At 35.5% G+C, this 16,095-nt stretch overlaps 1 protein-coding gene and 1 long non-coding RNA gene across 2 annotated transcripts; one reads left to right on the top strand and one right to left on the bottom strand.

Moving 5' to 3' along the window:
* Nucleotides 1-1,602: 1,602 nt before the first annotated feature.
* LOC127835130 (uncharacterized) lies at nt 1,603-15,788 on the top strand. Its single transcript, XM_052361434.1, has 7 exons — nt 1,603-1,690; nt 11,030-11,199; nt 12,257-12,455; nt 12,835-12,909; nt 14,324-14,392; nt 14,897-14,965; nt 15,634-15,788. The coding sequence occupies exons 2-7, from the start codon at nt 11,138-11,140 to the stop codon at nt 15,733-15,735; spliced, it is 576 nt and encodes a 191-aa protein (XP_052217394.1). The 5' UTR covers nt 1,603-1,690; nt 11,030-11,137; the 3' UTR covers nt 15,736-15,788.
* Nucleotides 6,973-9,494, bottom strand: LOC127835131 (uncharacterized). Its single transcript, XR_008028372.1, has 3 exons — nt 8,637-9,494; nt 8,055-8,155; nt 6,973-7,547 (listed from the first exon to the last, which is right to left on the bottom strand). It is a non-coding gene; the product is annotated as an uncharacterized LOC127835131 (long non-coding RNA).
* Nucleotides 15,789-16,095: the final 307 nt, after the last annotated feature.

Below are 16,095 nucleotides of genomic sequence, written 5' to 3'. Positions count from 1 at the left end.
TATCCAAATTGGCCATATTGGTCTTGTCCGCTCTCTAAGTCAAAACGTTTTCATCCTCTCCCGAACTTACTGACGGACGTATATTGCGGGCCGCGGCACTTTATTATTTTTTTTTCGCAGTGTTGATTATCAAGCAAAGTTAGCGTGCAATGCCTACTCTGACCAGCCAGGATTTGAGGTGAAATACATAAATGATTTCATAGGTAAGTCTTGTTTTGACAATAATGAAAAGTGTTTTGATATGGATATATGGAAGGATATTATCGCTCACTTAATTCAATGGTTACATAGTAGGCTGTAAGTGTTAGACAAGTCAAGATCATTCACTTGAAACCAGAGATACTTGTAAGGCACAAGTTACATAAATAAAGCAACTTGGCTTGGTGTAAGCCAAATATAATTCAAGACATATTGTATTGGTCTATTTCAGAATTACATTTAATTAATATATGAACCAGGGCTTGACACTAACTTTTTTTACCTACTTACCCAAAGGACCACCAGCTTTCAGAAATTACTGGTCCTCCAAGATCTTAAGTGGTCCGACAATTTCTCTGTTATTTTACCTAAATTTCAACTTACTTTCCGGACTATCCACAATGTATTGTGCATTTATATAAAGAAAACTATACTATCTACTAAACTATTTCAATATCCCTTTCATATTTTCGCTGAACTTTAAGCTTCTCTTCATTAGTTTTAGGTTTTTTAGGCGTAGGTTCAACCACCCCCGGAATGAAATTCCACATCGCGAAAACGTGTAATCTTGAAAATACGCACGTTTACTCTCCCGCAATATCAAAACATTATTAAGCGCCCTCCAGTATAAATTCTTACGGTAAACAAAGTATATTCTGATGGTATAAAGATCGACAAAATGCTGATTATTGCTGCTTTTTCAAAATAATAAATACCATTTTGTTCATTTCTCGATCCGAACGATTAGAATTTTATGTTAATTTGTGTATCTATCACAGCGATGTTCGGAGACATTTTCGGGAGACATTTGCGGATCGCAAATCGATTTTTTGATGCGACAACAGGTTTTTGTCATCCGGGCATCTAGAAAAATTGAAATTTCCAATATGTTGCTATTTTTATCCCGGTCTCGAGTCGGCCCATTAAATAATTATGAAATTATCGGTTATTATGAGCATGTAAAGTTGCTTTACTTACGAAAACAGCTTTCCACCAGTATTTCACAATAAGTTGGCCAGGATTTTTAACTGGTCCGACGGATCAACCCAATTTCTAGTTTCACTGGTCCTCCCTATTTTTTACTGACCCCGGGTCAACGGACCACTGTTAGTGTCGAGCCATGTGAACGAAAGTTTCTACATTTCCCTGTTCATATCAACTGCTAATAACACATATTATAATGCTTAAGCATAATACTTAGTTTTCAGCAAACTCGTCAGAACAGCCTGAACAATGAAAATGTTATATATTTATAAACTGTATATACAAAGATCAAAAGGAGTTTCGTCAAAATTCTAACAATTGTACCAAAAATTTATGACAATTATCAACATTTTCCCAGAGTTCTTTAATCTTTATTTTATAATATATGTGCTGCATAGTTTTAGTTTATTTAGTTGTGTGTAACCTTTTACTGTAGCCTCGTTTTTTTTCGTGAAACATGAGTTTACAATACATTTTTACCTTTACTTCAGAATTGTTGCCTTATAATGTAAGATATTTGATTTATAACATGTGTAAAATCATTTCTGTGTCTTATTTTTCTATTGACTTTTAAAAGTTTTTCTGAGTTTGCCTACCTTTGACGTTTTAAGATATCCGAATTTTGACTGTCCGAAACGTGTGCCAGTATTGTCAAATGCTTGTAGATAGACATGTTGCACACATTTTCAGGGCTTGACACTAACTTTGTTTACCTACTGACCCAAATGGGCCGACAATTTCTATGTTATTTTACCTAAATTTCAACTTACTTTCCGGACCATCCACAATGTATTGTGCATTTATTTAAAGAAAACTACGCTGTATTAATTTAATATTTTGTGTACACATGGTACAATAACGTAAGTCTAGCACATAGGCTAAACACTATTACATTCAACCAGAAAAAATGTGTACCTTAATGTTTAATCAACTACCAGCAAGTCCATCTTTTGTTTGAAACAATCAAATCTTTCTTTTATAGCGTTTTTTTAATATAGATTTTAAGTAGTCCAAATTTTTGACGCTCTTAAATATTAAGCTACTTTTTATATGGGTAATATTTGGAGCGTACAAAGGGTGAAAGACCAATTATGTGGTGGGAATTTTTTGTTCTTTGTCTATATTGTTGCGCAAGGATTTTGTGCGCAACATTCAAGCCCCGATATAAGACACTTAATAACAACGGATTGCAATAATATTTACATACCTGTGTAGATAATTCATTTCTCGATAATGTTCTGTAAAAATTATGTAATGACACTTTGAATTTTGCACGCCTGAGCAATTTAAATCCAACCACTATTCAATTTTTCAATATCTCTCGATTCGCTCGCTGTGTAGATATAAATCGATAACACAACCTCGATGTAAAGCATCTGGTTTAAAGTGGAAGAATAAACAGCGTAAAATACAGTTTACGTTCGTCTGTTGTGGTGCAGCGCGTTACATAGTAAACCGATGTTATACTTTTCTGGATTAATTTAGCATTGTTTTTTTCTAAATTGACAATTAAAAAGTTCTGAAATAAATTACATCTTTTTTTTTTATACTGTACATAAATAATATTGATACAGATCGTACAGTATACCGTCCTTTGTAACGTAGAATGTAAGTACATAAAACAACACAGACAGAGGTGCGAAAAAGACATGCATAAACACATACATGCCATACGTCCCGGATTGTCCGGGACAGTCCCGGAAATGAAGAACTTGTCCCGCTGTCCCGGAAATCTGTCAAATGTCCCGGAATTTACAAAATCCATATATACATGTACCTTATCTTAGGCTTCATTGCACCTCGAATCTGTGTATATCTGCAGCGTCTCCATGACAATGCCTACCCGAATAGGCAGACTACGCTACGTGTCAAAATCGATCAATTAACAGGGGTCCTGTTATCATATCGATTGTCTCACGTTCGCGGTCAAACCGAAAAGGCGGCATTGTTTAATGTGGTTGTTAATTGACTTTAATCTACTACGTCATTATTTCCCGCTGCGTAAGGGCAAAGGATAGTTGTTCACACATCTGAAGTCCAACATCGCTGAGTAAAAAATTAAAAGCAGTTCGCACGTTTAACTAACAAAGAAGTTGAGTAAAAAAGTAAGCATATAAAAACTGAATTGATTTGAGTTGCCGATCTAACGGTACTGTATTGTTGTATTTTTTATTATATAAATGTTATAAATGAATAAAGGCGTATCAACAACTATGCGTTACACACCTGTCTTAATAACAATAATGCAGTGACGTCACCATCTATGTTTAGAACGCTTACACTGAAAACACGTGGCTGGTATCTAGTAACGGAAGTAGTAATGTTTAATTTGACGTTAATAGATCAAGTGTATTTCGGATAGGCTTTCGAACTTTTGCAATTAACGATGCGAAACAAAAAAAAAACGTACCAAAAAATGCATATGTCTATAAATATCGCTATATTTTATACATGTCCCGGAAAATCGGCAAAAGTCCCGGACAATTTAACTCAATGTCCCGGAATTGGTCTGAAAAATTATGGCATGTATGATAAACACTTCCTGAAACTTAGAACAGTGAATAGAAACTGCACCATATCTGTTTTGAACATATGCTTATTAAATCGACACAGTTTAGCATACTAGATCTAGTGACGTAAAAGTCGGTGTTAAAAGCTCATGTTAAATAAAATTACGCGTACACGTTACACCGTAATGCCTTCTTCTGATTGGTTCATATTTAAATCAGTTTCATGACATGGCTACAGGTCAGTGATTGTTTTGCGATTTAAGCAGAAGTTTAACTGAAGAATTTATGCCTTTCTAACTTAAAATCGACGATATTTGATGTAAAAATGAACTTCTGAATTAAAACTGAATGAGTTGGTAATGTTATTTTGCAATTTTACGCAAATTGATGAAAATTTAAACTTTCTGGTTTCCACCACAAAAAAGGTCCTTCAACGATGAGACGTTCCAAAGAATTTAGCCCATATAAAAAGTATCTCTAAATTCTTTGCGCGTCTTATAAATGAGACTAAGATTTTAAGATGACTGGCCTCGGCACAGTGCTTTACACAAATTCTACATGTCATATGTTTTTTGGTTGAATTATAATCAACCCAATTGAATTCTATCCTTTTCATATTTTCGCTGTACTTCAAGCTTCTCTTCATTAGTTAAGTCTATTTATATCCCGGTCGCGAGTCGTACCATAAAATAAGGATGAAATTATCGGTATATTATGAATATATAAAGTTGTTTTTATTGATGATATCGGCTTTCCACCAGTGTTTCACAATAAGCTGGCCAGGATTTTTTACTGGTCTGACAGATCAACCAAATTTCTAGTTTCACTGGTCCACACTTTTTTTTAATGACCCCGAGTCAACGGACCACTGTTAGTGTCGAGCCCTGATTTTTAGATATTGAAGCTTTATTGTCTTGTTTAGTTATGTGAAATAAGATCTTTGAATTCTGCTAAATCTTATTTTTTAATTACTGGTAGATTAAAACACAGCAGCAAATGTCTTTATTTTCATATCATTTTTGACATGGTTGTACAGTGATATTTTCTCTTTTGAGTCCTTGGACTTGATAACTTGCAAATCTATGAGTCCCCGAATTGAAAGAATGAGTCCAAACATTAAACGATATTATTTTTTTGAGAAATTTCAATGCATTTTTGGGGCTCACATAATTTGAAACTTTGCACCCCAAGAGGTTTTTGTGAGTCCAGGACGTTGGACTCGCAGGTAAAAAAATCACGGGTTGTATTATATTTCCAGTGTCAATTTCATGCGTCGGCCAAATAAAAAGATTTAACCATCTAAGACTCTGGCTGTACTCTATAAGAAATACAGTCTACTCTCGTTATCTCGAAGTCAGCGGGAACATGAAAAAATATCGAAAAATCGAGAGTTCGAGATATCCGATAAGGCGTTTTCAAAGAAAAAAATGTGACGAAAATTTACCTTGTTTTTAACATTATAATACCTGCTATGTGGTCTAACTAAAGCCGTCACCGTGTGGCATAATACTTTCTTCTACCCTATATATTACCTGATATATAGGCATGATTCAATTTGCTATTTAAATGCTTAAAATGATGTTTTAAGTGTTACACAATTGCATGAACACATGCGGTTATCATTTTTCTGAACTGTCAAATAAACATCGGGTAATGTTGCTTTTTAAAGTTATGATGCAATTGATGTCCAATCAAGACGAGGGTTTTCCATCTGAACATGCGTAAATCACGTTCTGGAATTCTGAACTGTACATGAACAATTTGTATTTTGAAATGCAAAGTTCACTTGAATATTAGTACAGGATAAAATAAATATGAAAAGCCGGGTTGGATACCGTGTGCTTCTCTGGATTGCTCGACCGACAACTCATAATAATCTTTCAAGTTAGCCATGCTAATGACTGTTGGAGTTCAAGGATGAACAACATTTTGCAAATTTGCGACGGTTTATATACGCAAAAATATAACTCAATGCATTTGGGAATGTTATTTATAAAACAATTAGTCTTTCAGCCTTTCGACTTTCAATCTTGTTGATTTATCTGTTGAAAATCCTTAATGGATAAAAAAGTTATGGGCATCTTATAAACCGTGTAATTTGTTTGAATCATATCTTATCATCAAATTTGAACATGGAAAATAAATAAAACATTAAAATTGAGATCATTTATTGTAAGAATCAACAAGAGCAGGGTTCCCGCTGTCGATCGCCATTGGCGCCAATTGCGACAAAATAAAAAATCTGGCGACAAAATTTCGTAAATGGCGATTTAAAAAAAATCGTCATTTTTCTGCATTTATATTTTCTTAAAATGACAAAAGACGCTGTGTTTACCAGCCGCTTTACGGCAGTCGTAATACTATAGATTTCCATGATGTAAGCGATACAGGTTATATTACACTAATTCCGATTCCCATAGGGTCCCATTATAAAACTGACAACTTTCACAGCATTTTTCTTGCCTTTCCGACGTATCAATTTTTCCAAACCTGGTATCATTTTAAAGATGGATCTGTCATCTTCCAATAATTGCAATCAAAAACATACCGTCTCGCAACTTCTAAGAAAGTAAATCGCTGTCGAATGAACCCACCGTAGAAAATCGTGTTTCGGAATCCTAATTTCGACAAAAGCCCCACACAATAGAAAACACACCCTCAAAAGTTCATCTTTTAAGTTAGCTTCCAATCCAAGGCATCAAAGTACTCCAGACACATACAGGATATTACAAATAACCACAAAAGTCATGTCTCACATTGTTAAATGGCTTATATTCAAGAAGAGAAAAGGAACTCTTTAGAAATAGGCACTACTTTCGAATGGACCACGGAGGGATACACAATGATTTAGTGTAATGTAACCTTTAAGGGAACTCAACTTTGTCCTATCTTTTTCAAACTTTCTCCACATGAGATTTCAACTATTTCCACAATGAATATGCAATTTCAGTGCATTCGGATGGGGGTAAAGGCCTTAAAATGGCCATTTAAAGCGGTGACTAAATTGGCCGCAGTCAAGTCGGAATGCATGATTTTTAGTCTAAGTGACGACAGCTGATTTTGCGTCTCCAATTATCGTTACGCGTAACTTTCATGGCAAAAACTGGTATCATTGCATGCGAAATTCACCAATATATCAGCAAAAGGCCCAAATAAATGTATTGATTGTGAATCAGTGTACTTTTCTTGATGAAATAGGAGACTTTTTTTAAATTTTAAGCACTTTTTTCAATAAAAAACTCACTGACAGCATATAAAATCATGTTTTTTAAGAAAATTATTATTAAAAGCTTCACTTACAATCTAAACATACACATTGCAATTACAAAAATTAATGCTTTTATGATGAGAGGCATAATTTTCAGCTTTCAAGCTGATACAAGCCGGCTACTAAAAATTAACACTTAAAAAGGCGCAAATCGCTCCTTCAACAGCTTACGACACAAAGTGACACTTAATGCGCATCCAGATAGTCTCTCTCATATAAATAAGTCCTGTTAGCGACATTTTATTAAGTATTCTCTTTAAAATCCAGTGTTGAAAGCATAAGTTTTGCAAAAATGTCCACAGTCACCATGCAAAAGAGCATGTTTGCTAAGGAATTCCTACGCGAGTGGCCACACTAATGTCGTGGCAGGAAAGTCATTTGGGTGTGATTCCTCTGTAGTTCAGTGAACATTCATTCCACTACCTGGGGATGACTATCAGGATCAATTTTCCCAGCTTGGTGTAGTGTTGACCTTTCAGGATGTTGATGGATCGTCCACAAGCGCTGCACCACTGCGGCCTCTGTTCAGGACACAGAGTCGGATTGAGGTGTACACAAACCCGCAGTCAGGCAAGGATCATCCAGACCTTTAATAAAATAAAATGTTTAGGCCCCTGAAACTGGCAATTATGTTCAACACTGAGATAAGGATACACATAGAGGAGACATCATGCCATGGCTTTCTCATTATTGACACGGCAAACTCGAGCAGCCGGGGACTTGGCTCTAAACAAAAACAGGTATGCTCCATCAATGTGAGCAAGATGGCATGTCAGAGTTAAAAAGGGCAAACAAACATACAAAAGAGATATGTAGGAAATTAGAAATTAAATGCCAGAAGTAATTTTAAGTATTGTTTTTCTGTCTGCAAGGGTTGCTGTGAAAAATAGTGCTTAACGCATAGTTTGGCCTGTAGGGGTTCTGCTAGCAAGAACAAATCGAAGTCATATCTGCCCGCGAACTGTAAGCTTGAGATAACCATATCTGATGAAGTACTGCTTTGAGAATGCATTCTTATTGTACTTGAACCAGATCGCATTGACAGCACAAGGCTTCAGACCCCCCAAAAGTGTGAGGCTTTCAATAGTGCTTACCTGATACCAGACCGCATTGCCCGAGACAGTGACTTTCTCCCGGAACTGCACAGGCTGCATCCGCAGCACAATCCTTAAGCTCAATCATGGTCTGGCTGACTCTGAAATAGTGAAATCTGAATTTACAGATGCTCATTTGTCTAAAGGTTATGAGTTTATTGCCTATCTTATTAAAAGCAAACACAATGACATGCTTAAAAAGACATGTGCATTTCTGAAAAGACATACAGCTGCCCGATACTTGACTAGGAAAAGGCGCTATGGTCTTCACTCTGAAATTCATTACTCTAAGGGCTTAACAGAACAAAAGCCAGATCTTACAGCTAATTGGCCCCACCTACAGCTAAATATGCTTTATAGGTTGAAAATAAAGTTATTTGTCTGAAGAACTAGTGCTATTAACTCATCAGCTATGTTGCTCCACTGGCCGCAATTCTGTAAACATAGTGTATATATGGAAATACCTAGTCTACCACCTGCACCGCACCACTACGTCCACTGTAAAAATACACAGCTAAGTTAGTACTTTAACGAACAAACTGAAATTCATGTGTTAATTAAACAATCAGTATGATGACTCACATTGAAATCATGTCCAGTGCACCAGTCAGAGCAAGACAGCTAGCGGATTGTTGACCATCTACGGCTCAAGGACAAACGGTCAGGCCTACAAACAAAGAGAAAAATGGCATAAATGGGTTGCATGCATGTAATTTTGCATATTTTTCATCTTGCTCTCCACCTGAAACTTCAATCTATGGACATAATAATATTTACATTTAAGATTTGTTGGAAATGTTACCCTTACTTGTCCATACCAGGTCCCCCACCCATACGGAACCGTCTAAAACCACCTAAAACATCCATTTGGACCAAAATATTGACACCTCTCATCTATTTTAGCACCCAAATCATCAAAACATTAATTAAAATTCATGTTCTACTTGTCTCGCTTGCAGACGAATCCATGTGACCTTGACATTGCAGTAAATGTGCTTTTTAAAGGTTATATTACACTAATTCCGATTCCCATAGGGTCCCATTATAAAACTGACAACTTTCACAGCATTTTTCTTGCCTTTCCGACGTATCAATTTTTCCAAACCTGGTATCATTTTAAAGATGGATCTGTCATCTTCCAATAATTGCAATCAAAAACATACCGTCTCGCAACTTCTAAGAAAGTAAATCGCTGTCGAATGAACCCACCGTAGAAAATCGTGTTTCGGAATCCTAATTTCGACAAAAGCCCCACACAATAGAAAACACACCCTCAAAAGTTCATCTTTTAAGTTAGCTTCCAATCCAAGGCATCAAAGTACTCCAGACACATACAGGATATTACAAATAACCACAAAAGTCATGTCTCACATTGTTAAATGGCTTATATTCAAGAAGAGAAAAGGAACTCTTTAGAAATAGGCACTACTTTCGAATGGACCACGGAGGGATACACAATGATTTAGTGTAATGTAACCTACAGCTGTTTTCAATGGAGCTTGGAGCTGACTGCATACTACCGCAAAGTGGCATGTTATGGTGATAATTGCGATTATCTGGGGTGTTGTTGCAAGTTATCTTAATTGGTCGGCAGTTTTATTGCATCAGAGATAAGGCAATATTGAAACATGCCGACTTTGCGCTTAAATGTGAAGTGTTTGTCACAGTGTTCGAAGCAGATTCAAGACCATTAAATTGACAACAATGACAATCAAAAAGGTTAGTATCGATTGTTTTTAGAAAAATCGGGTGTAATTATAGAAAATTGTAAAACATTTTACCCGTATTGGTTCTAGTTAAACAGTGACATATTTCTGTTTCACTCGTCAAAATGGCATATTCAGAGTGTAAAACGACTTTTAAAAAGTGAACATTAGATTCTCCTAATTTTGAGACTCATTCAAAATGCAAACGTTCCCCTCCCTAACATTCACCAGCTAACAAACAAAAACCAAACAAACAGTTGTTTATCAGAATTTTATTTCCTTCAATATGATTTCCAACACACAATCTATGCTGTGTGAACTCTTTATATCCTCATCACTTATCAATTCACTCACTACCGAATGTACTGTTTTAAGAAAGGTAAACATAGTTAAGCACATTTATATTATTCATATACTACACATTAATTGATTATTATTAGTTTAATATTAATATTATATCTCCCTTTTTGTATTTTCAGAATACCATAGAGCTTATGAAGCACCAATACTGTGGCAACATAGTCAGGCTGCTAAGAAGGTGTCAATCAACAAGAGTTACAACTGATTGAATGTGCCTTTATTTAATGAACAATTTTAAATGTGTTGTTATTATAAATACTACTGTTATTAAATCAATTCCTTTAACATACTGTAAATGCTCATTTTTTTGGTATTATAATAACATGATCTTCATCGCCCAAATGTTGCCCCAGTGTGGCGACAACTTTTTTAATTTGGCGAAAGTAAGTGGCGACAACTTTTGAAAGCCCAGAGGGAACCCTGCAAGAGTTGCATATATTTAAATATAATATGTGATCAATACGCATACATGTATAATCACTCTTGATCCGTAATTGCCCCAAATCTTCATTTCATTTAATGTGTTGCAAAATCTTCTATACGAATCAAAATTGAAATGTACTTTTGAAGACAGAAATACTACTAAATGTACTTTAAATTAATGCGTAAACTTCTTACTCTCCAACAGAGTTATAGAATGTGGCTAGCGAAAAATGTTCAACCTCGATTTTGAAACAAGACGGAAGTCAACAAAGTCTTATATACATGTCAGTAAAACATACGGAGATGTTTGTCAAAGAGTCGCTTTGATTACGACTCAATCAATTCATTTTTAAAGATGCTGTGTGCAAAATATCATCTAATATCAACTTTTTATCACGATACGCAGTCTTGAACATCAAAGTGATCCGCTATGGGTAATGATCTGGTAATGGTAATTTGACTGTATTGTATGAAAATCATTTTCAGGTGAAGGCGTTTTCACATCAAAAATGTTTCAAGAAGGAGATTTCCTTTTGGAATATAAAGGTGACTTGATTACAAAGTACAGAGTTGCCAGACAATTAGAAAAAGATTATGAGGAGGAAAACAGAGGGTGTTTTATGTATTTTTTTTAAATACAACAGCAAAAGTCTGTGGTATGTATGTTTTACTGTTTTCTTTTTAATTTTTTAACGCCCCCTAGTAGGGTGGCATATAGCAGTTGAACTGTACGTCAGTCAGTCTGTTCGTCCGTCCTAAAACTTTAACATTGCCCATAACTTTTGCTATAATGAAGAAAGCAACATGATATTTGGCATGTATGTGTATCTCATGAAGCTGCACATTTTGAGTGGTGAAAGGTCAAGGGCATCCTTCTATGTCAAAGGTCAAGTATATGGCTTCAAAGCGGCGTAGTAGGGGGCAATTTGTTTCTGACAAACACATCTCTTGTTTTCAAACTTCTATGCTAATTGCTTTGTATTTGTATGTCACTTTCTACAACCATATATATAAATATAAAGTATGACACTGTGACATTAATTGTTTTGCATGTGTACTTTTGTATGTCAGTGTCTATAATTATATAAGTCGTGTTCTGAGAAAACTGGGCATAATGCATGTGCGTAGTGTCATATATAGCTTCAAAGCCGCGCAGTAGGGTGATTGCGTTTTTGACAAGCACATCTCTTGTTTATTTATCATGTTCAGTAGATGCATATAGAGTTAAGATGGAAGAATGCATTCTTTGTGAAAAGCATGCCGTTGAAGCTTCATATTGATCATGCCCTGATCCAGAAATGTTCAACTAGAGGGGTATGAACATGAGGTCAAAATATCGTTCCGTGTGTCAGTGAATCGGGGTAAGCAAATGGAGGGGTAGTCCCCTCCCGAAAGGGGGCTGGGAATGTTAAAAATACTGGCCTGAAATGCTTACCCCAGGGGTCAAGAATGCAGCAGGGGCCCTGCTGCATTCTTGACCCATTATGAGTACCATTAATATTTCATTTGTGTTAATTCAAGTATATTTTGTTGAAAAACATTGGCTTGTTCCACAAAAATGCTCAATTATCCCTCTAAATTTAAGTTGTAATCAATTCGGGAAAGAGTACTACATGTATAACTCTCATATTTCTTCGAAAAGTTGATTTCAAGCAACTAGTATGCATTTATATGGCTGCTGTCACTAAATAACATTAACTGTCACATTTTTAGCATCGATGCAACGCAGGACATATTTTTTGCCGGCCGTATGGTAAACGATGTAATAAAGGGAGATATAAGAAACAATGCAGAGATGAAAATAGTTCTTGTACATGGAAAACCCCATCTATGCCTGTTTGCCACCAAAGACATTTCAGTAAATGAGGAGCTGCGGTTCGATTACAGAGTGCCAAATTTACCATGGAGAAAGGTGTGTTGTGTTCATTTGATTTTTATATACTTGTAAACCGTGACATTCATATCATGGAAAGTTCCACAAAACTGTATACAAATATGTCAAATTTGCATCTTTTAAAGTCTCGTTTGATGTTTAAAGCCCAATAATACTCCAAATATATCATGACTGAAGATATATTGTATATATCATTAGTATAAATTCTCAAAATGACGATGTTCCCCACAAAGGATCGGTTATGAACTGTGATATTACTTGTTTGTTGGCTTTATATGTTTTGAATTTCAAATAATACTATTTTCACAAATGTGTTATACAAATATTGTCCCCAATTGTGTTACGTGTTCTTATTTGGCTGTGTGTTAGTTTCACTTATGTATATGTTCTTGTGCAGGCTGGTGAAGACCTTGTCAATCATGAGGGAAACGCTGTACCAAATGTGAAGTCACAGAAAGATACTACTCGTTTGGTAAGTTCTACGTTTATGAACATGGATGGCATGCTATCTGTGGAGTATGCTATTTTGCCAAAATTTTTAAGTACAACATAATTGTCTATGTCTTTTGGAATTTCCTAAGAAGTCATACACAAGGTAGACAAGGCATGACTTGTAGTTATAAGCAGACCAGCAGTATGTTTTGTTGCAATGTTTTGTTCACCATGTACTGGAAGACCCTGTCAATGATAAATCAAATAACATTAGAATTGATAAGACACAGAACGATGCGTTTATATATTTATGGATGTAACCTGGTTGTAGCCTATAGGCTATAATAATATTCACTCAAAGAGTCGATTTGATTTTCTACTATTTCATGAAGTATCTTTTATCAGAGACAATGAACAACACAACGTAACTTACTTTGAAAATGATGTTTATTGTAAGGCTGAGCGAACAGTACGTCAATGAACGTGGAATTGACAAGTACGTGACGCTCACAAGACAGTAACATACACCTACATCATTTACATACAATTAAGCCTGTAACATAATTATATTTTACCTGGATACATGCTTTGCAGCTATAGTGATATATGTTAATGTCAATGTGAGCATCATAGGGCATTTAAATTTTATTTTTATGGCTTGTTTACCAATTATCTGATATGTGTGATCTTGTCTTCATTTGTGATCTCATTTGGGTGTGTATTGGGTGTTGGTTGTTCATTATCTTGGTCACGATACCGGTACTGGGTAATCATCAGCTCTACTCCATTGTATGACTATCATTGTAAAAGTATTAATGTTTTTAAGATAAGGTTAAAAATTCCTCTACCAGTAATATGCCACTTTTTGTTCCTGGATGTTTCCATCAGCCGCTACTGGAGACTTGAATTATAGTTCTAGACGTACCATCATTATAGTTTGTATTTGTTATAAGTTTCTTGTTGCAACAATATTTGTGGCTTAGGTATATTAATTTGATTCACCGATTAATTGATGTATGTGATAATTATGATTGTCCTCATTTGTGTTCCTCGTCTCCATTTGGGTGTGTGTTATTATCGCAAATCTGGTCCACATAGTTGGAAATGACATGGTAACTGTAGGGTTAAGGATAATTGTTTTTATTGGCTGCTTGGGGGGGGGGGGGTAAATTTGTGGCTAAACCATATCTTCAAGTGAACTATTTCCCACAAAAACGTATTCGATACATGGCTTTAGTTGTTTGCGTTGTTTGTGTGTGTGAGAACTGTTTGGAGAAAGATTTGCATTACTTTATACTTTCAATTACTTTTTTAACAATAAAATTGGTAACCTCTCATAATCGCCTATGCGTAACATATATTTCATAGAAATTTGATAATATTACAATAGCAGGTATTGTTTTAATATTGTCCTCATTTGAGTGGGTGTTATTTTCACTTGTGTACTTTTGCAGTCTGATGAAGACTTGGCCCATGAAGTTAAAAATGGCGTCAGACATTTGGAGTCCCAAGCTGAAATTTTTGTAAGTTGAGCTTCACCTAACATGTTTGTGATATCAGCAGAGTATGGTATATTTAAGCATGATACAAAGTGATACTGTGGCCGTCTCATGGCAGCTTGTCAACTCTGCATATTGCTGGCCCAGTAACTACTATATACGATAATGATTACATTAACAATATTGTATTAATAATATATATTTGTCTGTATCATGTCATATATATCTTTGTTGCTGGCATTGGGACATCAAGTATACAACTCTGGTAAATGTAATTTGGGCCTTGTGAGCTGAGTTGAGAGATAGTTTACAAAACTAAACGTGAAGTAAACGCTTAATTTTCTACTTATTGGTTGTGATCACAAATCATAGAAGACACACGATGCTATTCTACACATACCATTCTCATATGAAGAGCAAGAAATATACGCACCTGATTTGTTATATGTGTGAAATTGTCTTCATTCGTGCCCCTTGTCCCCATTTGGTGTGCGTTATTTTAAGTCTTGTACTTGCGCCCTTGTATAGGCTGATGAAGATGTAGTCTACGAAGATGGAAATAGTCTGAGAACTGTGGATTCACAGAACGATACCTTGGTAAGTTCTCGAGGAATTCCCACATGAAATTATGATAGGAAAATGTATATTTTGCACTGGCAGTTGATGTATACTCATCTCATTTAATGATTTTTAATGTGTGTGAGATTGTCTTCATTTGTGCAATGTGTCCCCATTCGGGTGTGTGTTATTTTCACTTTTGTACTTGCGCCCTTGTGCAGGCTGATGAAGATGTAGTTCACAAAGATGGAAATAGTCTGAGAACTGTGGATTCACAGAACGATATGTCAATAAGCTCTTGGGTATTCTAATCTGACATTATGATAGGAAAACTATACCGAGTGTCTGATATATGTTATATTGTCCCCATTTGTGCCCTTGTCCTCATTCGGGTGTGTGTAAGTTTCAATTTGGAAATAGTCAAATACACAATTCATAAATCTACTAATTCGTTGTAAGATTTTATTTTGAGTCATAGAAGACGCATAATTTGTAGTGCTATATATTCCCGTCAATATATGTTCTGACGGAATTTGTTACTGTAGTATTTTCGTCAGTGGTTGGTTCAATACGGCGGTAACAGTTGTTGTCGGCTTCAGTATTATCATTTGACATTATGATAAAAATGTTCTGAGTGTCTGATATGTGTGACATTATCCTTTGTCCCAATTTGGGTGGGTGCTATTTTCATTTGTGTACGTGTACAGGCTAATGAAGACATGAGCCATAAATTCAGAAAAGACGTCAGACCTGTGGAACAGTTCCAAGCTAAAGTTGAAGTAAGTTCTACATTAATACACATTAAGTGATATCAACCACAGGTGGTTAGCGTGTGGCTATGATATTAATTAGTGAAAACATCATTTTGAATGATAAATAATCATATTATAACGAAAAATTAACTTTTCTGAAAAAAAATATTTCACTATCAAATATATATATAACAAGGTATGCAACTCAAAATCACCCCAAAACGGGGTGCATCGCTTTGAACTGCCATATCTTCATCAATTGTGCAGCGATTTTTACGATCTCGGTCTTATTCAACGCAGAAATGAATTTCCTTTCTGGAAATGTATATGTCTTGCAATATTTTTACAATTGCTGGGTCAACTTTTAAGAAATAACACGATACACAACACGCATGACCCAGTTGACAGTGATCATGT

Source organism: Dreissena polymorpha, chromosome 6 (assembly GCF_020536995.1).
Source record: "Dreissena polymorpha isolate Duluth1 chromosome 6, UMN_Dpol_1.0, whole genome shotgun sequence".
Lineage (NCBI taxonomy): Eukaryota > Metazoa > Mollusca > Bivalvia > Myida > Dreissenidae > Dreissena > Dreissena polymorpha.
The sequence above is the reverse complement of the archived record's forward strand: the minus strand, read 5'-3'. Positions and strand labels throughout refer to the sequence as shown.

Coding starts and splice junctions, on each gene's coding strand:
- LOC127835130 (XM_052361434.1), top strand. CDS start 11,138: ATGAGGAGGAAAACAGAGGGTGTTTTATGTATTTTTTTTAAATACAAC. Junction 11,200..12,256: donor TACAACAGCAAAAGTCTGTG/GTATGTATGTTT, acceptor TCACATTTTTAG/CATCGATGCAACGCAGGACA. Junction 12,910..14,323: donor AGAAAGATACTACTCGTTTG/GTAAGTTCTACG, acceptor GTACTTTTGCAG/TCTGATGAAGACTTGGCCCA.